This window comes from Rhinopithecus roxellana, chromosome 14 (assembly GCF_007565055.1).
Source record: "Rhinopithecus roxellana isolate Shanxi Qingling chromosome 14, ASM756505v1, whole genome shotgun sequence".
NCBI classification, from domain to species: Eukaryota; Metazoa; Chordata; class Mammalia; order Primates; family Cercopithecidae; genus Rhinopithecus; species Rhinopithecus roxellana.
The window spans coordinates 73277890-73295591 of NC_044562.1; the positions used below are offsets into that span (position 1 = coordinate 73277890).

The 17702-nt window shown below is 36.2% G+C and overlaps 1 protein-coding gene across 3 annotated transcripts in view; it reads left to right on the forward strand.

Annotated features, from left to right (window-relative positions):
• The window catches only part of CHN1 (chimerin 1), a 214213-nt gene that overhangs the window by 150812 nt on the left and 45699 nt on the right, over positions 1 to 17702 (forward strand). For all 3 annotated transcript variants that reach the window (XM_030916099.1, XM_030916100.1, XM_030916101.1), the window contains one exon: positions 15998 to 16075. In XM_030916099.1, coding sequence (XP_030771959.1) covers positions 15998 to 16075 — 78 coding nt within the window. The remainder of the gene's footprint in view (positions 1 to 15997; positions 16076 to 17702) is intronic.

Below are 17702 nucleotides of genomic sequence, written 5' to 3' on the forward strand. Positions count from 1 at the left end.
CGTGGCCGGGCGTGGTGGCTCACGCCAGTAATCCCAGCACTTTGGGAGGCCGAGGTGGGTGGATCACTAGGTCAGGAGATTGAGACCATCCTGGCCAACATGGTAAAACCCTGTCTCTACTTAAATACAAAAATTAGCTGGGCGTGGTGGCATGCACCTGCAGTCCCAGCTACTCGGGAGGCTGACACAAGAGAATTGCTTGAACCCAGAAGGTGGAGGTTGCAGTGAGCCAAGATCGCGCTACTGCACTCCAGCCTGGCAACAGAGCAAGACTCCGTCTCAAAAAAAAAAAAAGTATCATTGGTATAACATAGTGTATTGAATTCTATACCTAGTATCTCAAAGACCCTGAAAAATGAAACCAACAAAGAAACATTATTCAACTGAAGACATGGTTTGATATTTTGATAGTGAAAACATAACAAAAGCATATGCTTTAAGAACCTTTCTACAGCTGATCCTGCAGGAGGAGATATTTTAGACAAGTTTTTTTTAAAACAATATACTTCTTATTTTTATGTCTCTATTATTAAGACATGCATTTTAAAATAATGAAAATAACTTCATTTTGCAATTTTATAGCAAGTTATGGGTTTGAGTTCATAGAAGGAAAAGTGTTCAGACTTTAGGCTTATGAATGGTAGATACTGCCTGAATTCCCTTTTCCTTCTAATATTTTCTTGGAATTTATTGCAGAGGGTTTTTATTTATCCAAAAATTTTCATGGCACTTTACATTATTCCTCCAGTAATAGTTGTTTTGGTCCTGCAGATGAGTTTAAACCACAGTGATTCAACAACCTGTGGAATAGAAAACTACAGTTCATGAATCCTAAACATCCTCCTTATTTCAGGTGGCACATGTTCTCTCAGCACAACAAATGTTTTCAATTCAATGTCTCCTTTAGTCAGTTATGTTGCTAAGATACCTATGTTATCAAGATTTTCTCTCTAACATGTTTTTAGTTCATATTCTGCATGTATTTTGACTGCCAAATGAAGAAACATTTAAAATGCCATTCTTCTTAGCACCTCTGACCTGCCATTACTTTTTGAATAACCTAGATAAAAGACAAAAGGTTTATACATTTCTTTGTATTAAATCTGTTCTGACCGTATAAGGGCAGGAGACTGAAATCATTCAGACAGGCACTCATCTGTGAGTCTGAAGAATTCAGTGAGGCTTACGAATGTGCCATGAATTTTGCTCATTCTTTTAACATTTATTTAGCATCTACTTTGTCCCAAGTCTTGTGTTAGGCTGTAAGACTGATGCTAATGATGATAACAATATCAACATCGCATCACCACATAGTCTTTGAGAGTTTTGAGAGCTCTCTGCATGCTGGGTACTAAAAATATATGCCTTATGTATATTCCATACATCCTACCTATATTATCTCATCTCTTCCTTCCAGTGCCCATGAAGTATAGGAACTGTCTTCATTCCAGTTTTACAAATAAAGAAACTGAGACTTATCTAAGATCCCATAACTAGTAAATGGAGCTAAGATTCTTTTACAGATAGTCTTTACTCAAGAGCCAAGCTTTTAACCACCTAACACTAAATTTTAAAAATTTTAAATTTTTAAATTTAAAACAATTTAATTTTTTAAACGCTTTATGGAAGGAAGGATTAGGCATATTGAGGAGGAGAGTTTATAAACTTCAACTCCCTGTCTGTATTATTTCTGATAAAAGGACCGTATGAGATGGTCAAAAACTACCCTGTGGTTTGGACGTCAGAGGTCTTTAAAAACACATCCATATTGAAAAGAGTGAGAAATCTGGGATGGAGAGAGGTGTAGAAGTCACCTGTGAGAGTGTCAGAAAGCCCATGAGAGGAGGGAGCAGTTTGGAAGGAGGGCGTGGTCATAGATTTCATGGACAAATTCAACTTTTGTTAGAAAATGTGATTATGGGACTAAAATAGGGTGGGAAAATACATTATTCATGTAGCACTTATCTCAATTATAATTTATTTTTTAAATATGTATTTAATATTTGGTCCTTGTAAAATAGTATACCACCCTAGTCTCTGGTATGAAGCTGTAGATTCATTAGTGCCTAGCATATAGTAGATACTCAATAAAATGTATGTTGAGTGTAAACTATGAGCACTTAGTATTGTACATATATACTTTGAGCATTTCAGTAGTTTCATTTAATGAATTTGTGGGTTTTATCAAGGTTTTACACTTTGGCCACATGTCTAGCACCCAGAAATTTTTGTTTTTTTACATTATATTCTTTTAAAGATAAAATGTGTCCTAATTATATAATTACTCACTGAATTAGCCAATCTGCAATCTCTGTTATAAATTTAAGACTTGTTTAATTGTTTTACCCATGAGATTGAAATGGCTTTCCACCTTGTAAATTATGTATGTCTATTTGGTGGATTTTAATGGAAAGCTTAATTAGCTATTTCTAAAAACAGTTTAATTAGTTACTCAAGAGACTGCACTCTCATTTCATTGGTTTGGAGGTAGTTTTGTTGATTTGTTTTTAATTTAAGGATCAGGAAAAGCCAGTGCAAAATTAACAGAAACAAGAAGACATGCTACTCAATGACTCTCTTTGAAGCCCTGATACATTATCTGACAAAGAACTGCATGTATCTAAATGAGATCAACATATCACTTTACCCCCATCCCCCACCATCAAAATAATGGAAAAGTTTTTTTTAATTCTCAAGTCAATCACCGAGGCTGACTTGACTTCTCTGTATGTTGTAAACCAGTTGTCAGGCTTAGAAGTGAATTAAGAGTGGTCATTTCTAGTTGTGAATGTTTCTGTTTGCTGATGGTTCTGGGTCTTCATGATGGCTGAGCCTTGCTTAGGGTTAAGAGTCAGCCTGTTAAGTGATTATATCCCTATGTCTCAGGCAAGCACAGTAGAGTAGAGAGAGGATAGGGTGTGAAGTGGAGAGAGGATAGGGTGTGAAGTCAGAAGGCCTGGTTTCCATCTTGGCTGCTTTGCTTACTGATTATCTGCCCTGAACAAATACCTTAACATCAGTGAATTTCCTTTTTGAAAAACAAGAATAGGAAGTTACAATGAAATAGTATATATGACAGATCACTTTGTGGATTGGAAAGCTCTTTCTAAGTGCTGCCGATTTGGGGGCAGTGTAAGTGTGCCTGGATTTCTTTTTAGCCAGGTTGGCAGAAGACTACAGTAATTAAAATTATTGTGAAGTAGAATTAGTACCAGATTATTAAACCAGTTACCTCACAGATTATTTCTTGATATGCCACATGGTTATAGAATCAGGCCTAGGCCTGGATGAGGTTTTCTAAGGCCTCCTTCGGGCACCCAAGCCTGTTCTCCTGAAACTGTGTTTTTCCTGCTAGTTGGCGGGGATATGCTAAACCTAAAGGTAAATATGACATATCTTCCTAGAGCATTAATTTTACTCAATAGTAATGGACTGAAAATATTTTTATATTAAACAAGCTTAGGTACATTCTGAGGAGCTTGGAGAGCCACTCCTGGATCTGTGCACATCCCTAGTCACTGTTGGTTGCTATTAGGGGCATTTTAGTGGACAAGCAGTAATACAGTAGTCTCAGCTGGCCAGATAGCCTCAAATAACATTTGACCTTATCAACCTAAAATCTTCAGTTGCTGTCTCACTGTAACCTTTTTTTTTTTTTCCAGTGGAGGAGGAAATCAGCATGGTAGATTCTTCTCAGTCCATTAAAATGTCAGTGAAAGATATTAAATCATCCTTTAATCTTTCTTCTTCCTCACAAGTGCCACTTGTTGCAGTCTGACTTTCTGTGTCTTCCTTCTAACATACTGACCACGTGTGGACCTTGTCCAGATGCCTCAAATCACTCTTTTTTTTTTTTTTTTTTTCTGAGACAGAGTCTCACAGTATTGCCCGGGTTGGAGTGCAGTGGCATAATCTTGGCTCACTGCAACCTCCACCTCCTGGGTTCAGGCGATTCTCCTGCCTCAGTCTCCCGAGTAGCTGGGATTACAGGCACCCACCACCACACCTGGCTTATTTTTTGTATTTTTTAGTAGAGATGGGGGTTTCACTATGTTGGCCAGGCTGGTCTTGAACTCCTGACCCTGTGATCCACCCATCTCGGCCTCCCAAAGTGCTGGGATTATAGGTGTGAGCCACCACACCTGGCCTCAAATCACTTTTAATATACCGAGTTCCATGTGGGACACAGTATGTATAAAAATAAGAACCTAGTGGCTATCTCTTATATGAAGAGCATATAAGTTAGGGGTTGTTAAGTTCTCTATTAGTTTTATTAGGATCCTTTGAACCAACAGGAATTTCATAAGTGAAATGCTATGGACATGATATAAAAAATTTGTTTTAGAAAATGCCCAAAAGCAAGCTACTTTTACTTTTCAAACATCATCATCTTGTAAAACGTGCAATGAGTATAGCAGAGTCATTACAAAGAAAATTGAATGTGTGGCGGTACAGTGGACAATTAACACATCTGTGAATTATGCCCATGCTTGTACTTCTTCCCAGGGTCATTGTTTATGAAAGTTAAATCTTTTGTCTTCAGGCCACTGTTGCCATTTTCAAAATAAAAGCAAATTTTCAAAAATATATTTGAACATCACAAGTCTGCCTCATACCATGAATCAATATATATGTCTATTGAGGCTTAAAGTGAATATTTTAAATAAATTACAATTGACATATTCTAATCAAACTATAGTTTATTTTTGCCATATAAAGGAAATTAGCTTTTCTAACTGAAGTTTAAAGAAGTCTGTAACAGGCCCTTTTTAAAATAACCAAATCACTTAGGCTTCATCCTAGCCTAATCAACAGAAGTCACTAAAAGAATGAGAAAACTAAAAATATAGCACTTAGCTTTTGTTTTGATATACTAGATTGCCTCCATTAAATTAATCAGTATAGAATGTTCGCTGAGTTGCAATAACTTGAAATAACCTCATATAGCAGTTTAAAATCAGAAAACACTCCTAATAATATCAATCTGATTCTGCCTTTTAGTTGTATTTTTATATGTATATTATATCCAAAAGCTTTTTGAAAAAGTGAAAATGTTTATGGTTAAAGAATTTTGCACTAGATTTAAAGTTCCTCATTGTTGACAAAGTGTTAGACCTTCTCTGATTTCACCTTCTCTATTGTTACAGAACAATAATAGTGTTTAAGTCTTGCAGGTAATAGGTGTCAAAAATTGGGTAAAAATTGACAAAAATAAAAATGTAATGACACATTTCCCCGAGTATCCCCTCAGATTCATGGGGGTTGGGGGGAAGATCAAGAGGACCTTCTCATGAAGCCCAGTTTCAGCTTTTCATTAGGAAGAGCCAAGGAAGAATGTTGTTATACAACCATCACTCCTGGTGACCAAACATTAGATAGTGTTAGATTAGAACATTTTATTCTTATGTAATTTTGTCTATATTTACATATTGTTACATAATTCAGAATAAGGACATCTTCCATTTATTGTATAAGTTGTTACCAATACATCAGGACCACAATCTGCCACCCTCCCAGAATTTATAAGTGAAAAAATAAGACTATATCTTATGAATTAACTTTAAGATCACCTAAGATATGTGAGCAATGATATGTAAAATCATAAAGAAATAATTAAAAGAGGAGACTGAAATAGGTAGAAGTTGATTATGCCCATTCAAGCACAGACCTAAAATGAGGGGAGACCCATGAAATGGATGCTGAGTATTCTAGTCCATCAGCAAGGCCATCCTAATTGTAAAGGTTGTCCTAACTCTACATATTAAGTGTTCAATTTATCTCACTCCACTTGCTCCAATTCCATTCCCGCCAACTTCCTAATTATTTTTTGTTTGCAGTGTAGGTGTGCTACCAAAAAGAGCATGTTGGTCACTACTTTATGATACTAATAACTATATCTCATATTTTGTTATAAACTAGACGAATGCCATTCTGATTTACCTGTGAGTTTCATGAGCTTGGTATTTTTAGTCTGCCCTTAAGAAATAGATATAATCTCCTTGTGCTGACAAACCCCATTTCTGAGCCTATCTGATTGGGTACCAGTCAAAAGCCCATTGTAAATTTGCCAGAGCTACCTTCTGAAGATACACTTAATCAAAGAGCCAGCAGGCATTTCTCTCGTATAGACATTTCTCTCAAGATAGACATCCCCAAATCTTTCAGCACATACTTGTGTACTAAATGAGTATGAACCTTTTCTTTTCTTTTGAATTTCTATTAAAAATATAGAGAAGACCATTGAGCTCATTTAGTCCCCAGGGCTGAGACTTAGAAAAGCTAAGTGGCTTGTCTAATAGCAGTAAGAACAAGGCTTGGAAGCCAGGCTGTGTGCTGTTCCACCCCCTCCTCCTTGGGCATAATGTTCTTCATGTAGTGTGAAAAAGCTCCCTTCACAGCTGGTGCTTGGAGAATTTCTCATATTTCTATTGTTTCTTGAAAGAAGAATGCAAGGGCTATCCTTTTTTGTTTGCATTGTTTTCAAATGTCTTATGTTTAAATCTTATTGCATGTGAATCGGTCAGGGAGCATGTGAATCAGTCACAGAGTATACAACATTTGGTAGTGGCAGTGTTAGTATAGTGTGATTTAAATTTATTATATACGGAGATGAATGCACTGGTGTGCCTTATTGTTATCTGTTTAGATGGATATTATATTAATGCTAGATGAGCTATGTAATGAAAACTGAGTTAGGAATTATGATGTGATTGCTGCCAGTAGCATAAAAATTGAGTCCTAGCGTAATGTTAAGAGTTTTCTGTGTAACATAAACATTTATTTATCCCAACATAATTTAAGGAATTTATAGAGTTCTGATAACAGAAGTCTCTAATGTTTGACTTAAAATACATTTGAAATTATTGCTTGATTGTTGAATCTGGTAGTTACTATAAATTAAAATATAGCAGTAGTAAAAGGCCTAGTGATCTGAGAGGCACTAGAATATAAATTTTCCAGAAATTTATTCAAATGACAGCCTTTCAAAAATGGCATGTTAACAATAGATAATATGAGAGGCAGGATAGTCTAGAGGAGGGAGACAATTTGAAATCGAATAGATATGGGTTCAAGTCTTACTTTCATCATGTAATAGTTAGGTGACCTTCAGCAAGATACTTAATTTATCTGAACTTTTGTTTCTTCATCTACAATAGTGTTTCTTTAAGTCTTTAAAGTATACAATTCTTAAAAGTCTCTAAGTATACAATTCTCATCTATAAAATGAGAATTGTAATAACTACCTTACTGGTTGTTTTGACAACTAAACTATATCATACATGTAAAGCATTTACTAGTACAGTGCTATGCAATTGTCAGTTAATTAATGGAAGCTGACATGTTGTTAAGTACCTTGGAATATATTTCACTCTTGACTCTAATGGAGTCTAATGGAGAAAAAATAGGTTACAAATTATAATTCAGGGGATGAAGGTAGGAATAATCTGTGTATCTAAAGTGAGTTGAATTTGCTTGAATCCATAAGTGTTTATATTATAACTTGATATTGGAGGTTTCAGGAAAGCTATGTTTGTGCCTCAATTTTAACATTTTATAGAAATTGCAGGATTTCGCTAAACCTGAACCAGAAACTCATATTACCCAAGAGTTAATCCAGTTACTCAGCACCTTCCCAGTCATAAGGGTCATGCCAGCTAGAACATTCCTCTGTGATGCTTTTTGGATGGATTGTTGACTTAGCTTTGATAACTGGAGCATTGTGCTAATGATTCTATGGTATCACCTTGATGTTACAAAGGAGGTGGCTGTTTGTGTTACATGAGGTCCTTCCAGTGTCCTAGAGAACATTCTTACTATAAATAAGTACTGACATTCAATAGTTGGAGAATTATCTCTTTGGCTTAAGTCTCGATTCCATATTAAAAACTAGATATTTGTGGAAAAGAGAGTATAATCGGTCATTTGTACTTTAGTGTGAATTGATAAGACCCTTTCCTATAAGCAGGATTTGATGGGATTACTGAGTTTGAGCATGGATGTTCTTTTAATTGTAAAATTGCCAGAAATAAGGTAAGGTAAAAATTGCAGAACAATGATGCTTATAATGTGTCCCTAAACTATTGGTTATAATTTGACCTGAGCTCACTTTGCATAGAGCAATGACCATAGGTCTTTAATCCATATCATAGTCACAAATTATGCTAACTCTTATCTTGGAAGTGTAGGTCCTTTGACACAAGGGAAGGGAGGCAAACTTCCATTTATTGATTTACTTTCTGTGCCAGAAATAATGCAAAAATGCTTCCCACAGAGTATCTCATTTGATTCTTAATGATTCTATACCATAAGTATTTTCAATTCATTTTACATATAAAGAAACAAAGACAGAAATAAATCAGTTACTTGACCAAGGAGGTGCCACAGCGAGTAAATGACAGAGTTAAGGTTAGCGCTTTTGTCTGGCCCCAGAGCCCTTGAGTTTCCTATTTTACCACAGTTGGTGAAAATGAGAGGCTAGCTCAATGCAAATCCAGTATTTGTGGATTTTTGTTTATTGGACAAACAACAGGGTAGTAAGATCAGTGGGAATTTATTTGAAAAACAGTGAATGTGTTCCTTTTCAAGGTCACCTATTTCACCTTCTATTTCTTATTCCTCACACGGCTCCTCTACCCTACTCCTTACCTTTTTTTTTTTTTTCTTTTCAGTGACATAGGCAATGTACATTGTGGCTTAAAATGCATGTCTCTTCACAAACAGGTGAAAAGTGATTCTCAGGTTGGCACTGAGTAAAATTGATCATTGTAATTATAATCACAAAACAGTATTAAAATGAGAAAAATAGAATATAGTATTTTAAACACTTTCTTGTAAAATGCAAAGATCTGCTATGAAAATTTGATCATATTTTTTGAAGTATTAACAGTACTTTAAATTTTTATTTGTTTTTTTACTCAACTTTGATTGTAGATACAGGGTGTACATGTGCAGGTTTGTGACATGGGTATGTTGCACTCAGGCAGTGAACGTAGTACCCAATAGGTAGTTTTTAGATGCATCCCACTCTCCGCCTTCTAGCAGTTCACAGTAGCTATTGTTCCCAAGTTTATGTTCGTGCATGCTCAGCGTTTAACTCCTGCATGTAAGTGAGAACATGCATTATTTGGTTTTCTGTTCCTTCATTCATCTGTTTAGGATTATGGCCTCTAGCTCTGACCATGTTGCTGCTAAGGACATGATTTTTTTTTTTAATGGCTACATAGTATTCCATAGTGTGTATATACCACATTTTCTTTATCCAGTCTACCCCTGATGGGCACCTGGGTTGATTCCATCTCTTTGCTATTGTGAATAGTGTTGTGATGAACATGCAAGTGCATGTGTCTTTTTGGTATAATGATCTGTTTTCCTTTGGGTATATGCCTAGTAGTGGGACTGCTGGGTCAAACGGTAGTTCTGTTTTAAATTATTTGGGAAATCCCCAAACTGCTTTCCACAGTGGCTGAACTAATTTACATTCCCACCAACATTGTGTAAGTTCTCTTTTCTCCACAGCCTCACCAGCATCTGTTGTTTTCTGACTTTTTTAGTAATAGCATTTCTGACTGGTGTGAGATGGTATCTCACTGTGGTTTTGATTTGCATTTCTCTGATGATTAGTGATGATGAACATTTTTTCATATGTTTGTCAGCCATTTATATGTCTTCCTTTGAGAAGTGTGCATGCCCTTTGCCCATTTTTTATTGGGGTTGTTTTTTGCTTGTTGATTTGTTTAAATTTGTTATAGATTGTTATAGACTTTGGTTATTCGCCCTTTGCCAGATCCATAGTTTGTAAATATTTTCTCCCATTCTGTAGGCTGTCTGTTTACTCTAGTTGATGGTTTCTTTTGCTGTGCACAAGCTCTTCAGTTGAATTAGGCCCACTTATCAATTTTTGTTTTGTTGCAGTTGCTTTTAAGAATTACACAAAAAGTATTTCCCAAAGTTGATATGAAGAAGGGTATTTCCTTGGTTCTCCTCTAGGATTTTTATAGTTTGAGGTCTTTAAATCTTTAATCCATGTTGAGTTAAGTTTTGTATATGGTGAAAGGTAAGGATCCAATTTTCATTCTTCTGCATATGACTAGCCAGTTATCCCAGCACCGTTTATTGAATCCTTTTCTCGTTGCTTGTTTCTTAGGGAGTCCTTTCTCCATTGCTTATTTTTGTCAGCCTTGTCGAAGATCAGATTGTTTTAAGTGTGAGGCTTTATTTCTTGGTATTCTGTTCTCTTCCATTGCTGTCTTGGTTACTATAGCCTTATAACTTAGTTTGAAGTCAGGTAGTGTGATACCTCCAACTTTGTTCTTTTTGCTTAGGATTGCTTTGTGTAGCCAGGCTCTTTTTTGGTTCCATATGAATTTTAGAATAGGTTTTTCTAATTCTGTGAAGAATGATGTTGGTAATTTGACAGGAATGGTGTTGAATCTATAAATTGCTTTGGGCATTATGGCCATTTTTATGAATTGATTCTTCCAATCTATGAGCATGGAATGTTTTTCCATTTATTTGTGTCATCTTTGATTTCTTTCAGCAATGTTTTGTAGTTCTCCTTGTAGAGATCTTTCACCTGCTTGGTTAGCCGTATCCCCAGGTATTTTATTTTCTTTGTGACTATTTTAAATGGGATTATGTTTTCGTTATTGGTTTTGTTTTGTTTTGTTTTGTTTTGAGACAGAATCTCTGTTGCCCAAGCCAGAGTCCTGTGGTGCAATCTTGGCTTACTGCAACCACCGCCTCCCAGGTTCAAGTGATTATCCTGTCTCAGCCTCCCAAGTAGCTGAACTTACAGGTGCCCACCACCACGCCCAGCTAATTTTTGTGTGTGTGTGTGTTTTTTTTTTTTTTAGTAGAGAAAAAAGAGGGGTTTCATCATGTTGGTCAGGCTGATCTCAAACTCCTGACCTCAAGTGCTCCTCACACCTCAGCCTTCCAAAGTGCTGGGATTACAGGTGTGAGCGACTGTGCCCAGATGGGATTATGTTCTTGATTTGACTCTCAGCATGGACATTATTGCTGTATAGAAATGCTACTGATTTTTGTGCATTGATTTTGTAAACTGAAACCTTCCTAAAATCATTTATCAGTTCTGGTAGCCTTTTGCCAGAGTCTAATTTAAGATTTCCTTTAGTATAGAATCATATCGTCAATGAAGAAATAGTTTGACTTCTTTTCCTATTTGGATGCCTTTTCTTTCTTTCTCTTGCCTGATTGTTCTGACTAGGACTTCCTCCTTGCCATTTTTATAGTCCTCCTCTCTATATTGCAGATGGTATGGACAAAGATAGAAACAGAGGATTGTGGAATTCACCCATTCTCCATCCCATTTTGTAGGCCTCATTCAGATGAACCTACAGAATTGATATCTGTGTCAAGGATGGGCAGGATCACTGGTTGCAATGGCTGACACCTATAATCCAAGCACTTTGGGAGGCTGAGGCTAATGAATCATTTGAACCCAGGAGTTCCAGACTAGCCTGGGCAACATGGAGAAACTCCATCTTTAGAAAAAAAAATACAAGAATTATCTGGGTGTAGTGGCATGTGCCTCTGGTCCCTGCTACTCGGGAGGCTGAGGTGGGAGGATCAGTGGAGCCCGGGAGGTTGAGGCTGCAGTGATCTGTGGTCACACCACTGCACTCCAGTCTGGGCAACAGAGTGAGACCTTGTCTCAAAAAAAAGGATGGGCAGGATCAGGTCTGACAACAGGTCAAAGATTCCCAGTCAAAATAACAAGCTAGATACTGTTAATGTTTCTATCAAGAATGACCTTGTGAGATGTGTGCCCAACCAGTTTAGGCTCCCACCCAGTTAAACCATTTCTTCTGTTTTATAGAGCCAGAATATGAGAGGTGCTCTATGCCTAACACCTTATGTTATATACTACTCTTATAAGGTAGCAGAAAGAGCTGTCAGGCTTGGAAGATGAAAGATGGGGATTCTGAGCTCAGACCTCCACATCCTGACTGTGCGACCTTGAGCACCTCACTCTGTGAGCCCCAGTTTCCTCATCTCTAAAGTGACCATTATGCAACATACCTCCCAGGATGGCTGTGGGAACAATAGATAAGACAGCCTTGGGAAGCATCAAGCAGTGTTCCTGGATCCTTAACAATACTGAGTATCTCCTTTTCTTGCCGCTTTCCACTTCCCTCCTAACCTTGCTTCCTCAGCTGGCATACATGTCGTTATATGCCTTTTAAAAATTAGGATTAGATCCAGAGTATGAGTAACTGGGTAGGGACAAAACACAATGGGAAGGGCAGTGTTTCCAGGCATGCTTATGTGGTATAGACCTAAAGCAGATTACAGACTCCTTGAGGGCAGGGACCTGTGTCCTAAACTTATACTATATACCTACAGCTAATATGGGGCTCAGCAACCCTGTAATCCTATCATTTATTGAGTACTTACTCCCTGCAGATAGTGGTTGTTTTTTTTTTTTTTTTTGGTCATTTCTTTAAACTTCCCAGTAACCTGTGAGACAGGTATTATTATTCATATTACGTAGATGAGGTAACCAAGAAACAAAGCAGAACTCCCAAGGTCAGTATTCAAACTTCAGTTTCTCTGATTTTAAATCATATTTTCTTCGTTATACCACACTGCCCCCCAATAAAAATAACTGCCTTCATTTGGTTTTATTTTTTAACTAAATATATATTGAACCTTTGTGTAAGCTGTATGCTAGATTCAAGGTGTGTAGAAATATAGATAAAGCCTAATTCTATATAAACAGCTACACAGATAACTGATATGAAGTAGAATGTGGTAGTCTCATACCTAATGAACCAGTGAAAGACTGTTAGGTTCACAAGTGGATGAGATCACTTCTAATTGGTGTGGATTATTAAAGCCATCACATAGGAGGGGGTGTTTGAATTGAGCCTTGAAGTCTGCATTTCCTACTACATGCTAAACTTGAGATCGTAAGATCTTGGTTACTACATTTTTCTTACCATCCTTTGATAATTACTGCTAGTCTGTCTTACCATCTATTGCAACTCCTCAAAACTGAAAGAAGGTAACTAGAGAAACCACCTTGAATAGAATCAGAGAGAAGACTCCATGGTTTCCTCTCATTTTCTCATCTGGGTGAATATAGCATAGTATTTATGAGCCCAACCCCACCACATACTAGCTGTGCAACTTTGGGAAGTAAACTGTAGGTCTCAGCTCTTTCAACTGTAAAATTAAGATAATTTATGCCTCATAGGGTTTATCTGTGGATTCAGTGGGATTCTATATATAAAGTGCTTAGTTGAGTATCTGGAATATATGTACTCAATAACTAATAAGTGATAACCATAATTAATAGATTCTATAAGTAGATGGATATGTACTAGATAATGTAAGCATGAGTGATACACATTTGTCTAGAATGTCAGACTATTGATTATATTGGTTTTGAATTTTAGAGTTAGCAGTTTTTGTTATTTACAAGTTCTTCACCAAAGTTAATGCAGAAGTGCTGTTACTGCCATGTTGAAGGCAAAATAGTGACCAAACCCTTAGCCATTTGAGAGTAGCCAATGCTGTTTTCATCCTGAGCTATTGTTTTCTATCTCCTTACTGCCCTAGGTAGCTGTTCAGATTGCAGTTAATCCAGTATTTCTTGACTAAATAGAACATTACTCAGGAAATACAGTACAATCTGCAGAGTCTACAGTAGACCTTACCTCTAAATGACAAAATGTTTACTTTTAGCTAGCTATAAATTTTCTGGGTTTAACTATCATGAATATTTTTATGCTTGGTTGAATTTAGTAACTCTAGCTGAAGAACCAGGAATGATCTATAAAATAGGATGTTGATCAAAAATACTCAGAAAAAAGATGCTACTTTGGTTACATGTTTGATTGTTGTAACTTAGTAACTTGATATCAAACATTGTTGAAGAAAAAAACTTGCCTTTGGAGCTATTTTTTCTGGTTCCTACTGAGAACTGGTTAAACTGCACTTTAGGCTGTACATGTCTAAAGAGTTGGTTGGCCTTTATATTTTTAGTCATCATGTGACAAAATAGGTCCAATCTGAAAAGCAATTTAGGCTAGGCAAGGAGACTTTTTCCATTGCATTTCTTCTTGCAATGGGAGCATTTTATGTCTCATATGAATTATCTAAGTATATAAACTTGTGAAATTGAAACTCCTATGTAAATAAATTTTGCCTTTTATTTACTTAGACATAATTTTAGAAGAATAAAAGGGACTACTCAATCAAGTAAACAAAAATAATTTGGGGATGTTTAGAAAATCAATCATTTGTTATTTTCAATGTCTAGCATATCTTAAGAACCACTTCATGCCCTAATTAAACTAGAATATGCACTGGGCACATACCCCCTGTAGATTATGAAATCTGAGATTAAAGTGTTTACACTATAAATATACTGAATCCATTTAAATATATAGAGAATTTTAGATGCTTTAAGTACAGTGTAACATTGGCATGATTATTGGTTTAACTTAATTATTATAGCATGAGAAACAGATGATGGGAGGTAGTTAGGGAACCAAAATGGGAAATTTAAGCATCCTGTAGCACCTTAGTGAAAAAAGGTAGGTATTGCTCCTAAATCAGGTTGTGCTAAGTCTCTCACCTAGCCACCCTGTTTCTACATCAGCAAACAAAATATATCTGAGTCCTATAAGTAGTTACACTACAACTGGGACCTGTGTAAATCAGGAATTATTCCCAATTGGCTTCCACTATGACCTGGCCTCAAGCTCTCTGAATTAAAAAAAATGTTGAGACTAGAGAATTAAAATAATGGTTTCTTCTATGTAAGTATAGCCCACAACAAAACTACTCGTAATACAGACAAAACTGACCACGCCAAGCTATTAGCAATGTGATATGCATACTCCTTGTTCTGCATGAAAATAGTGTGATACCTAGTTAAACTTTTTATTTTTCATCAAAATATTCACCAGTTTTTCCTCGTCTTTAATAAACTTGGGTTTTGGTTAGCTAACCTCAGTCCATAATGAGCAAAGGATACAGATTAGCCTTTCATAATTTATGTGGCAGTGGTGCATTATTTCTAAAACCTAGTGCTGTATGTATGTTAATTTTCCTCTGCTTTTAATAGGTTAAAAAAATTCCATTTTGCAATAATGCATGACTCATTCATTTCTCATTACCTTCCCACTGATTTTTTTTTTTTTTTTTTTTTTTTTTTGCCTTGAGCCAGCAGGAAACTCTTACATGAGAGGAGGGAGAAACAGAGAGACAGAGTGAGTTGAGGAATACAGTACTTAAATACTGTTGCTTGATTTTCATTGGTTATCTCCTTTCTTACGGTGGCCAGTCTAATGCAGCCTTCCTTGTGAAATCCCTCCCTTCCCCCCACCTTCCCTGCTAGGGGCTTCACAGGGTGTCTGTTGCTAGAAACTGATTGCAGGCAGTATGTAGGCATCTTTCATTCAGAATGGACATTAATATCTTGAATAGAGAAGAAAGCTTTTAGAAATGTATCATTTGTCAAAATTGCATGCCTTTTAAAAAGCGATAGAGAGAGATGCTGAGTGTTTTGTATGTTAGCATCGACTCTTTTTATTTCTGGTCATACTCAAGTTTTTAGAAGCTAGAATATAGATCCCTTTAAGAAAAAAAGGAAGAAAGAAGACTTTGCTGGTTAGTCGACCTCTGTTTAAGAAGTGCTTCATCCTCCTCCTGCACCTCTCCGTGGTGTTTCTCTGCAGCTCTCTGTAGGTTAGGGTTCTGTGCTGCCTAGCAGAATGCTCATGTGTTAGCTGAATAGATTTCATCGACAGACATAGACCACTATAGGTTTTCTTTCCCTGTGAATTCCAAAATGCCATCCAAAGAGTCTTGGTCGGGGAGGAAAACTAATAGGGCTGCAGTTCACAAATCAAAACAAGAGGGCCGTCAGCAAGATTTATTGATAGCAGCCTTGGGAATGAAACTGGGTTCTCCAAAGTCGTCTGTGACAATCTGGCAACCTCTGAAACTCTTTGCTTATTCGCAGTTGACATCACTTGTTAGAAGAGCAACTCTGAAAGAAAACGAGCAAATTCCAAAATATGAAAAGATTCACAATTTCAAGGTAAGAATATTTGCTTTTAGTCTTTTAAGAAATGCACATTACTTGAAATATATAATATTAAAGGAATATCTTCTTATGTCTTTTTTAAAACTAGGATGACTTGACTAAAATGTTCTTGCTATTTAAGGAGTGAGATGTTTTCAGCCTGATTTTACTTAAGGAATAGCTGAATAAAGCTAATAGAAATCCAACCCTGTTTTTCTCTAATGCTGTTTTAATACTGTTTTATCAATGTGTACTCACTGGTAAAAGTCTTGCCTGATATTTAAAAGGTCTCAGTTGATGATTAATTTGTCATTGTTTTTATTTGTGATACAAATGTGTCTGAATACCTCTGTTGGAGATTTTATGAGAGGATTAGATCTTATCTGTGTTTCTGGTAAAGAGCTTTGGATGTAAGAGGCATGTGCTGTTGCATCTGGATTGAGCAGATGGTTTGCATTTCTCATAGTTTCTGTCTTTTCTCCCCTGTTAATGAATTGACCATGATGAAAGGAGGATGGCTACCATGGGACTGTTGATGCTGCTGACACTAGCAGCTTCTCTTCACTTTTTGAGTATTTGCTTTCACCATGTATGCGTGTGTATGTGTAGTTTTTAATTATTGTGTTAATGTGGTTTATCAACTGTACTTGAATTTTCTTTCAAGGTGATATGTGTGTTGATTCGAGCTGTATGTAGATCTTGTCTGTATTTATAGCATGATATAAGGCCTTGAATTTCTGTCCTTTGCAATCTAATTCAGAGATTAAAAACGTGAAGTCGTGCATAAGGAGACCCAGTTACATTTAATAGGTAGATGCGCTGGCATTTCTACAGTAACTTCCCAATAGTTAGACAACTTTATGATGCGGTTCTTGAGACATGAATGTTCTTAGTTTAGACAAAATATCGTTAGGTTTTATTTTAGAAAGGGAATAATTTGGTTTCAAATGTGATAAAGCTGGAAATCGTGATCTTTCATTTGTTTATTAATTTATTCAACACCTATAATGCACCAGGCTCTGAACTAGATAATTTCATTCCACATTTGCAATTTATTCTGATTTTTAAGACCAGTATTTATTTTACTCAATTGCTAAGTACCAACACCCCCCCACCCACCCACCCATATGCTCTGCATTTTCCATAGTGAGGAATAGGTTTTTTGTGATCTTCAGATCATTTTGGGATAAAAGAGAAATAACTTAATAATGTTTCTTAAATATGTGGGCTATGTAAAAATTGCTAATATTTTAAAATAAAGTAAATAACATTTTCTTCCTCTTTAAACATATTAAGGACCTTACCTTTCAACCAATATCTTGATTTAAAATGTAATAGAGGCAACTTAGTAAATTAAATACCGGATAGAAAACAGATATCATATGTGTTTCTAGCTTTCACTACATCTTTCATTTAGGAACCTAAACAATACATGCAGGCTTCTAGGCCTCAATTTCTTCTTGCATGATATACAACCTGGTCTGACAGGATTTTTATCAGGAAAATGACCCCAAATAAATCCTTTTGCCAGTATGAAGTTATGTCACAAAAGAAGTCTTTAAGTTACTAATAAAGATTAAATTATAGGTACACTGTTTAGAAATGGCTAAGATCTTAAATATATCCCCAAAGATGTACTCTG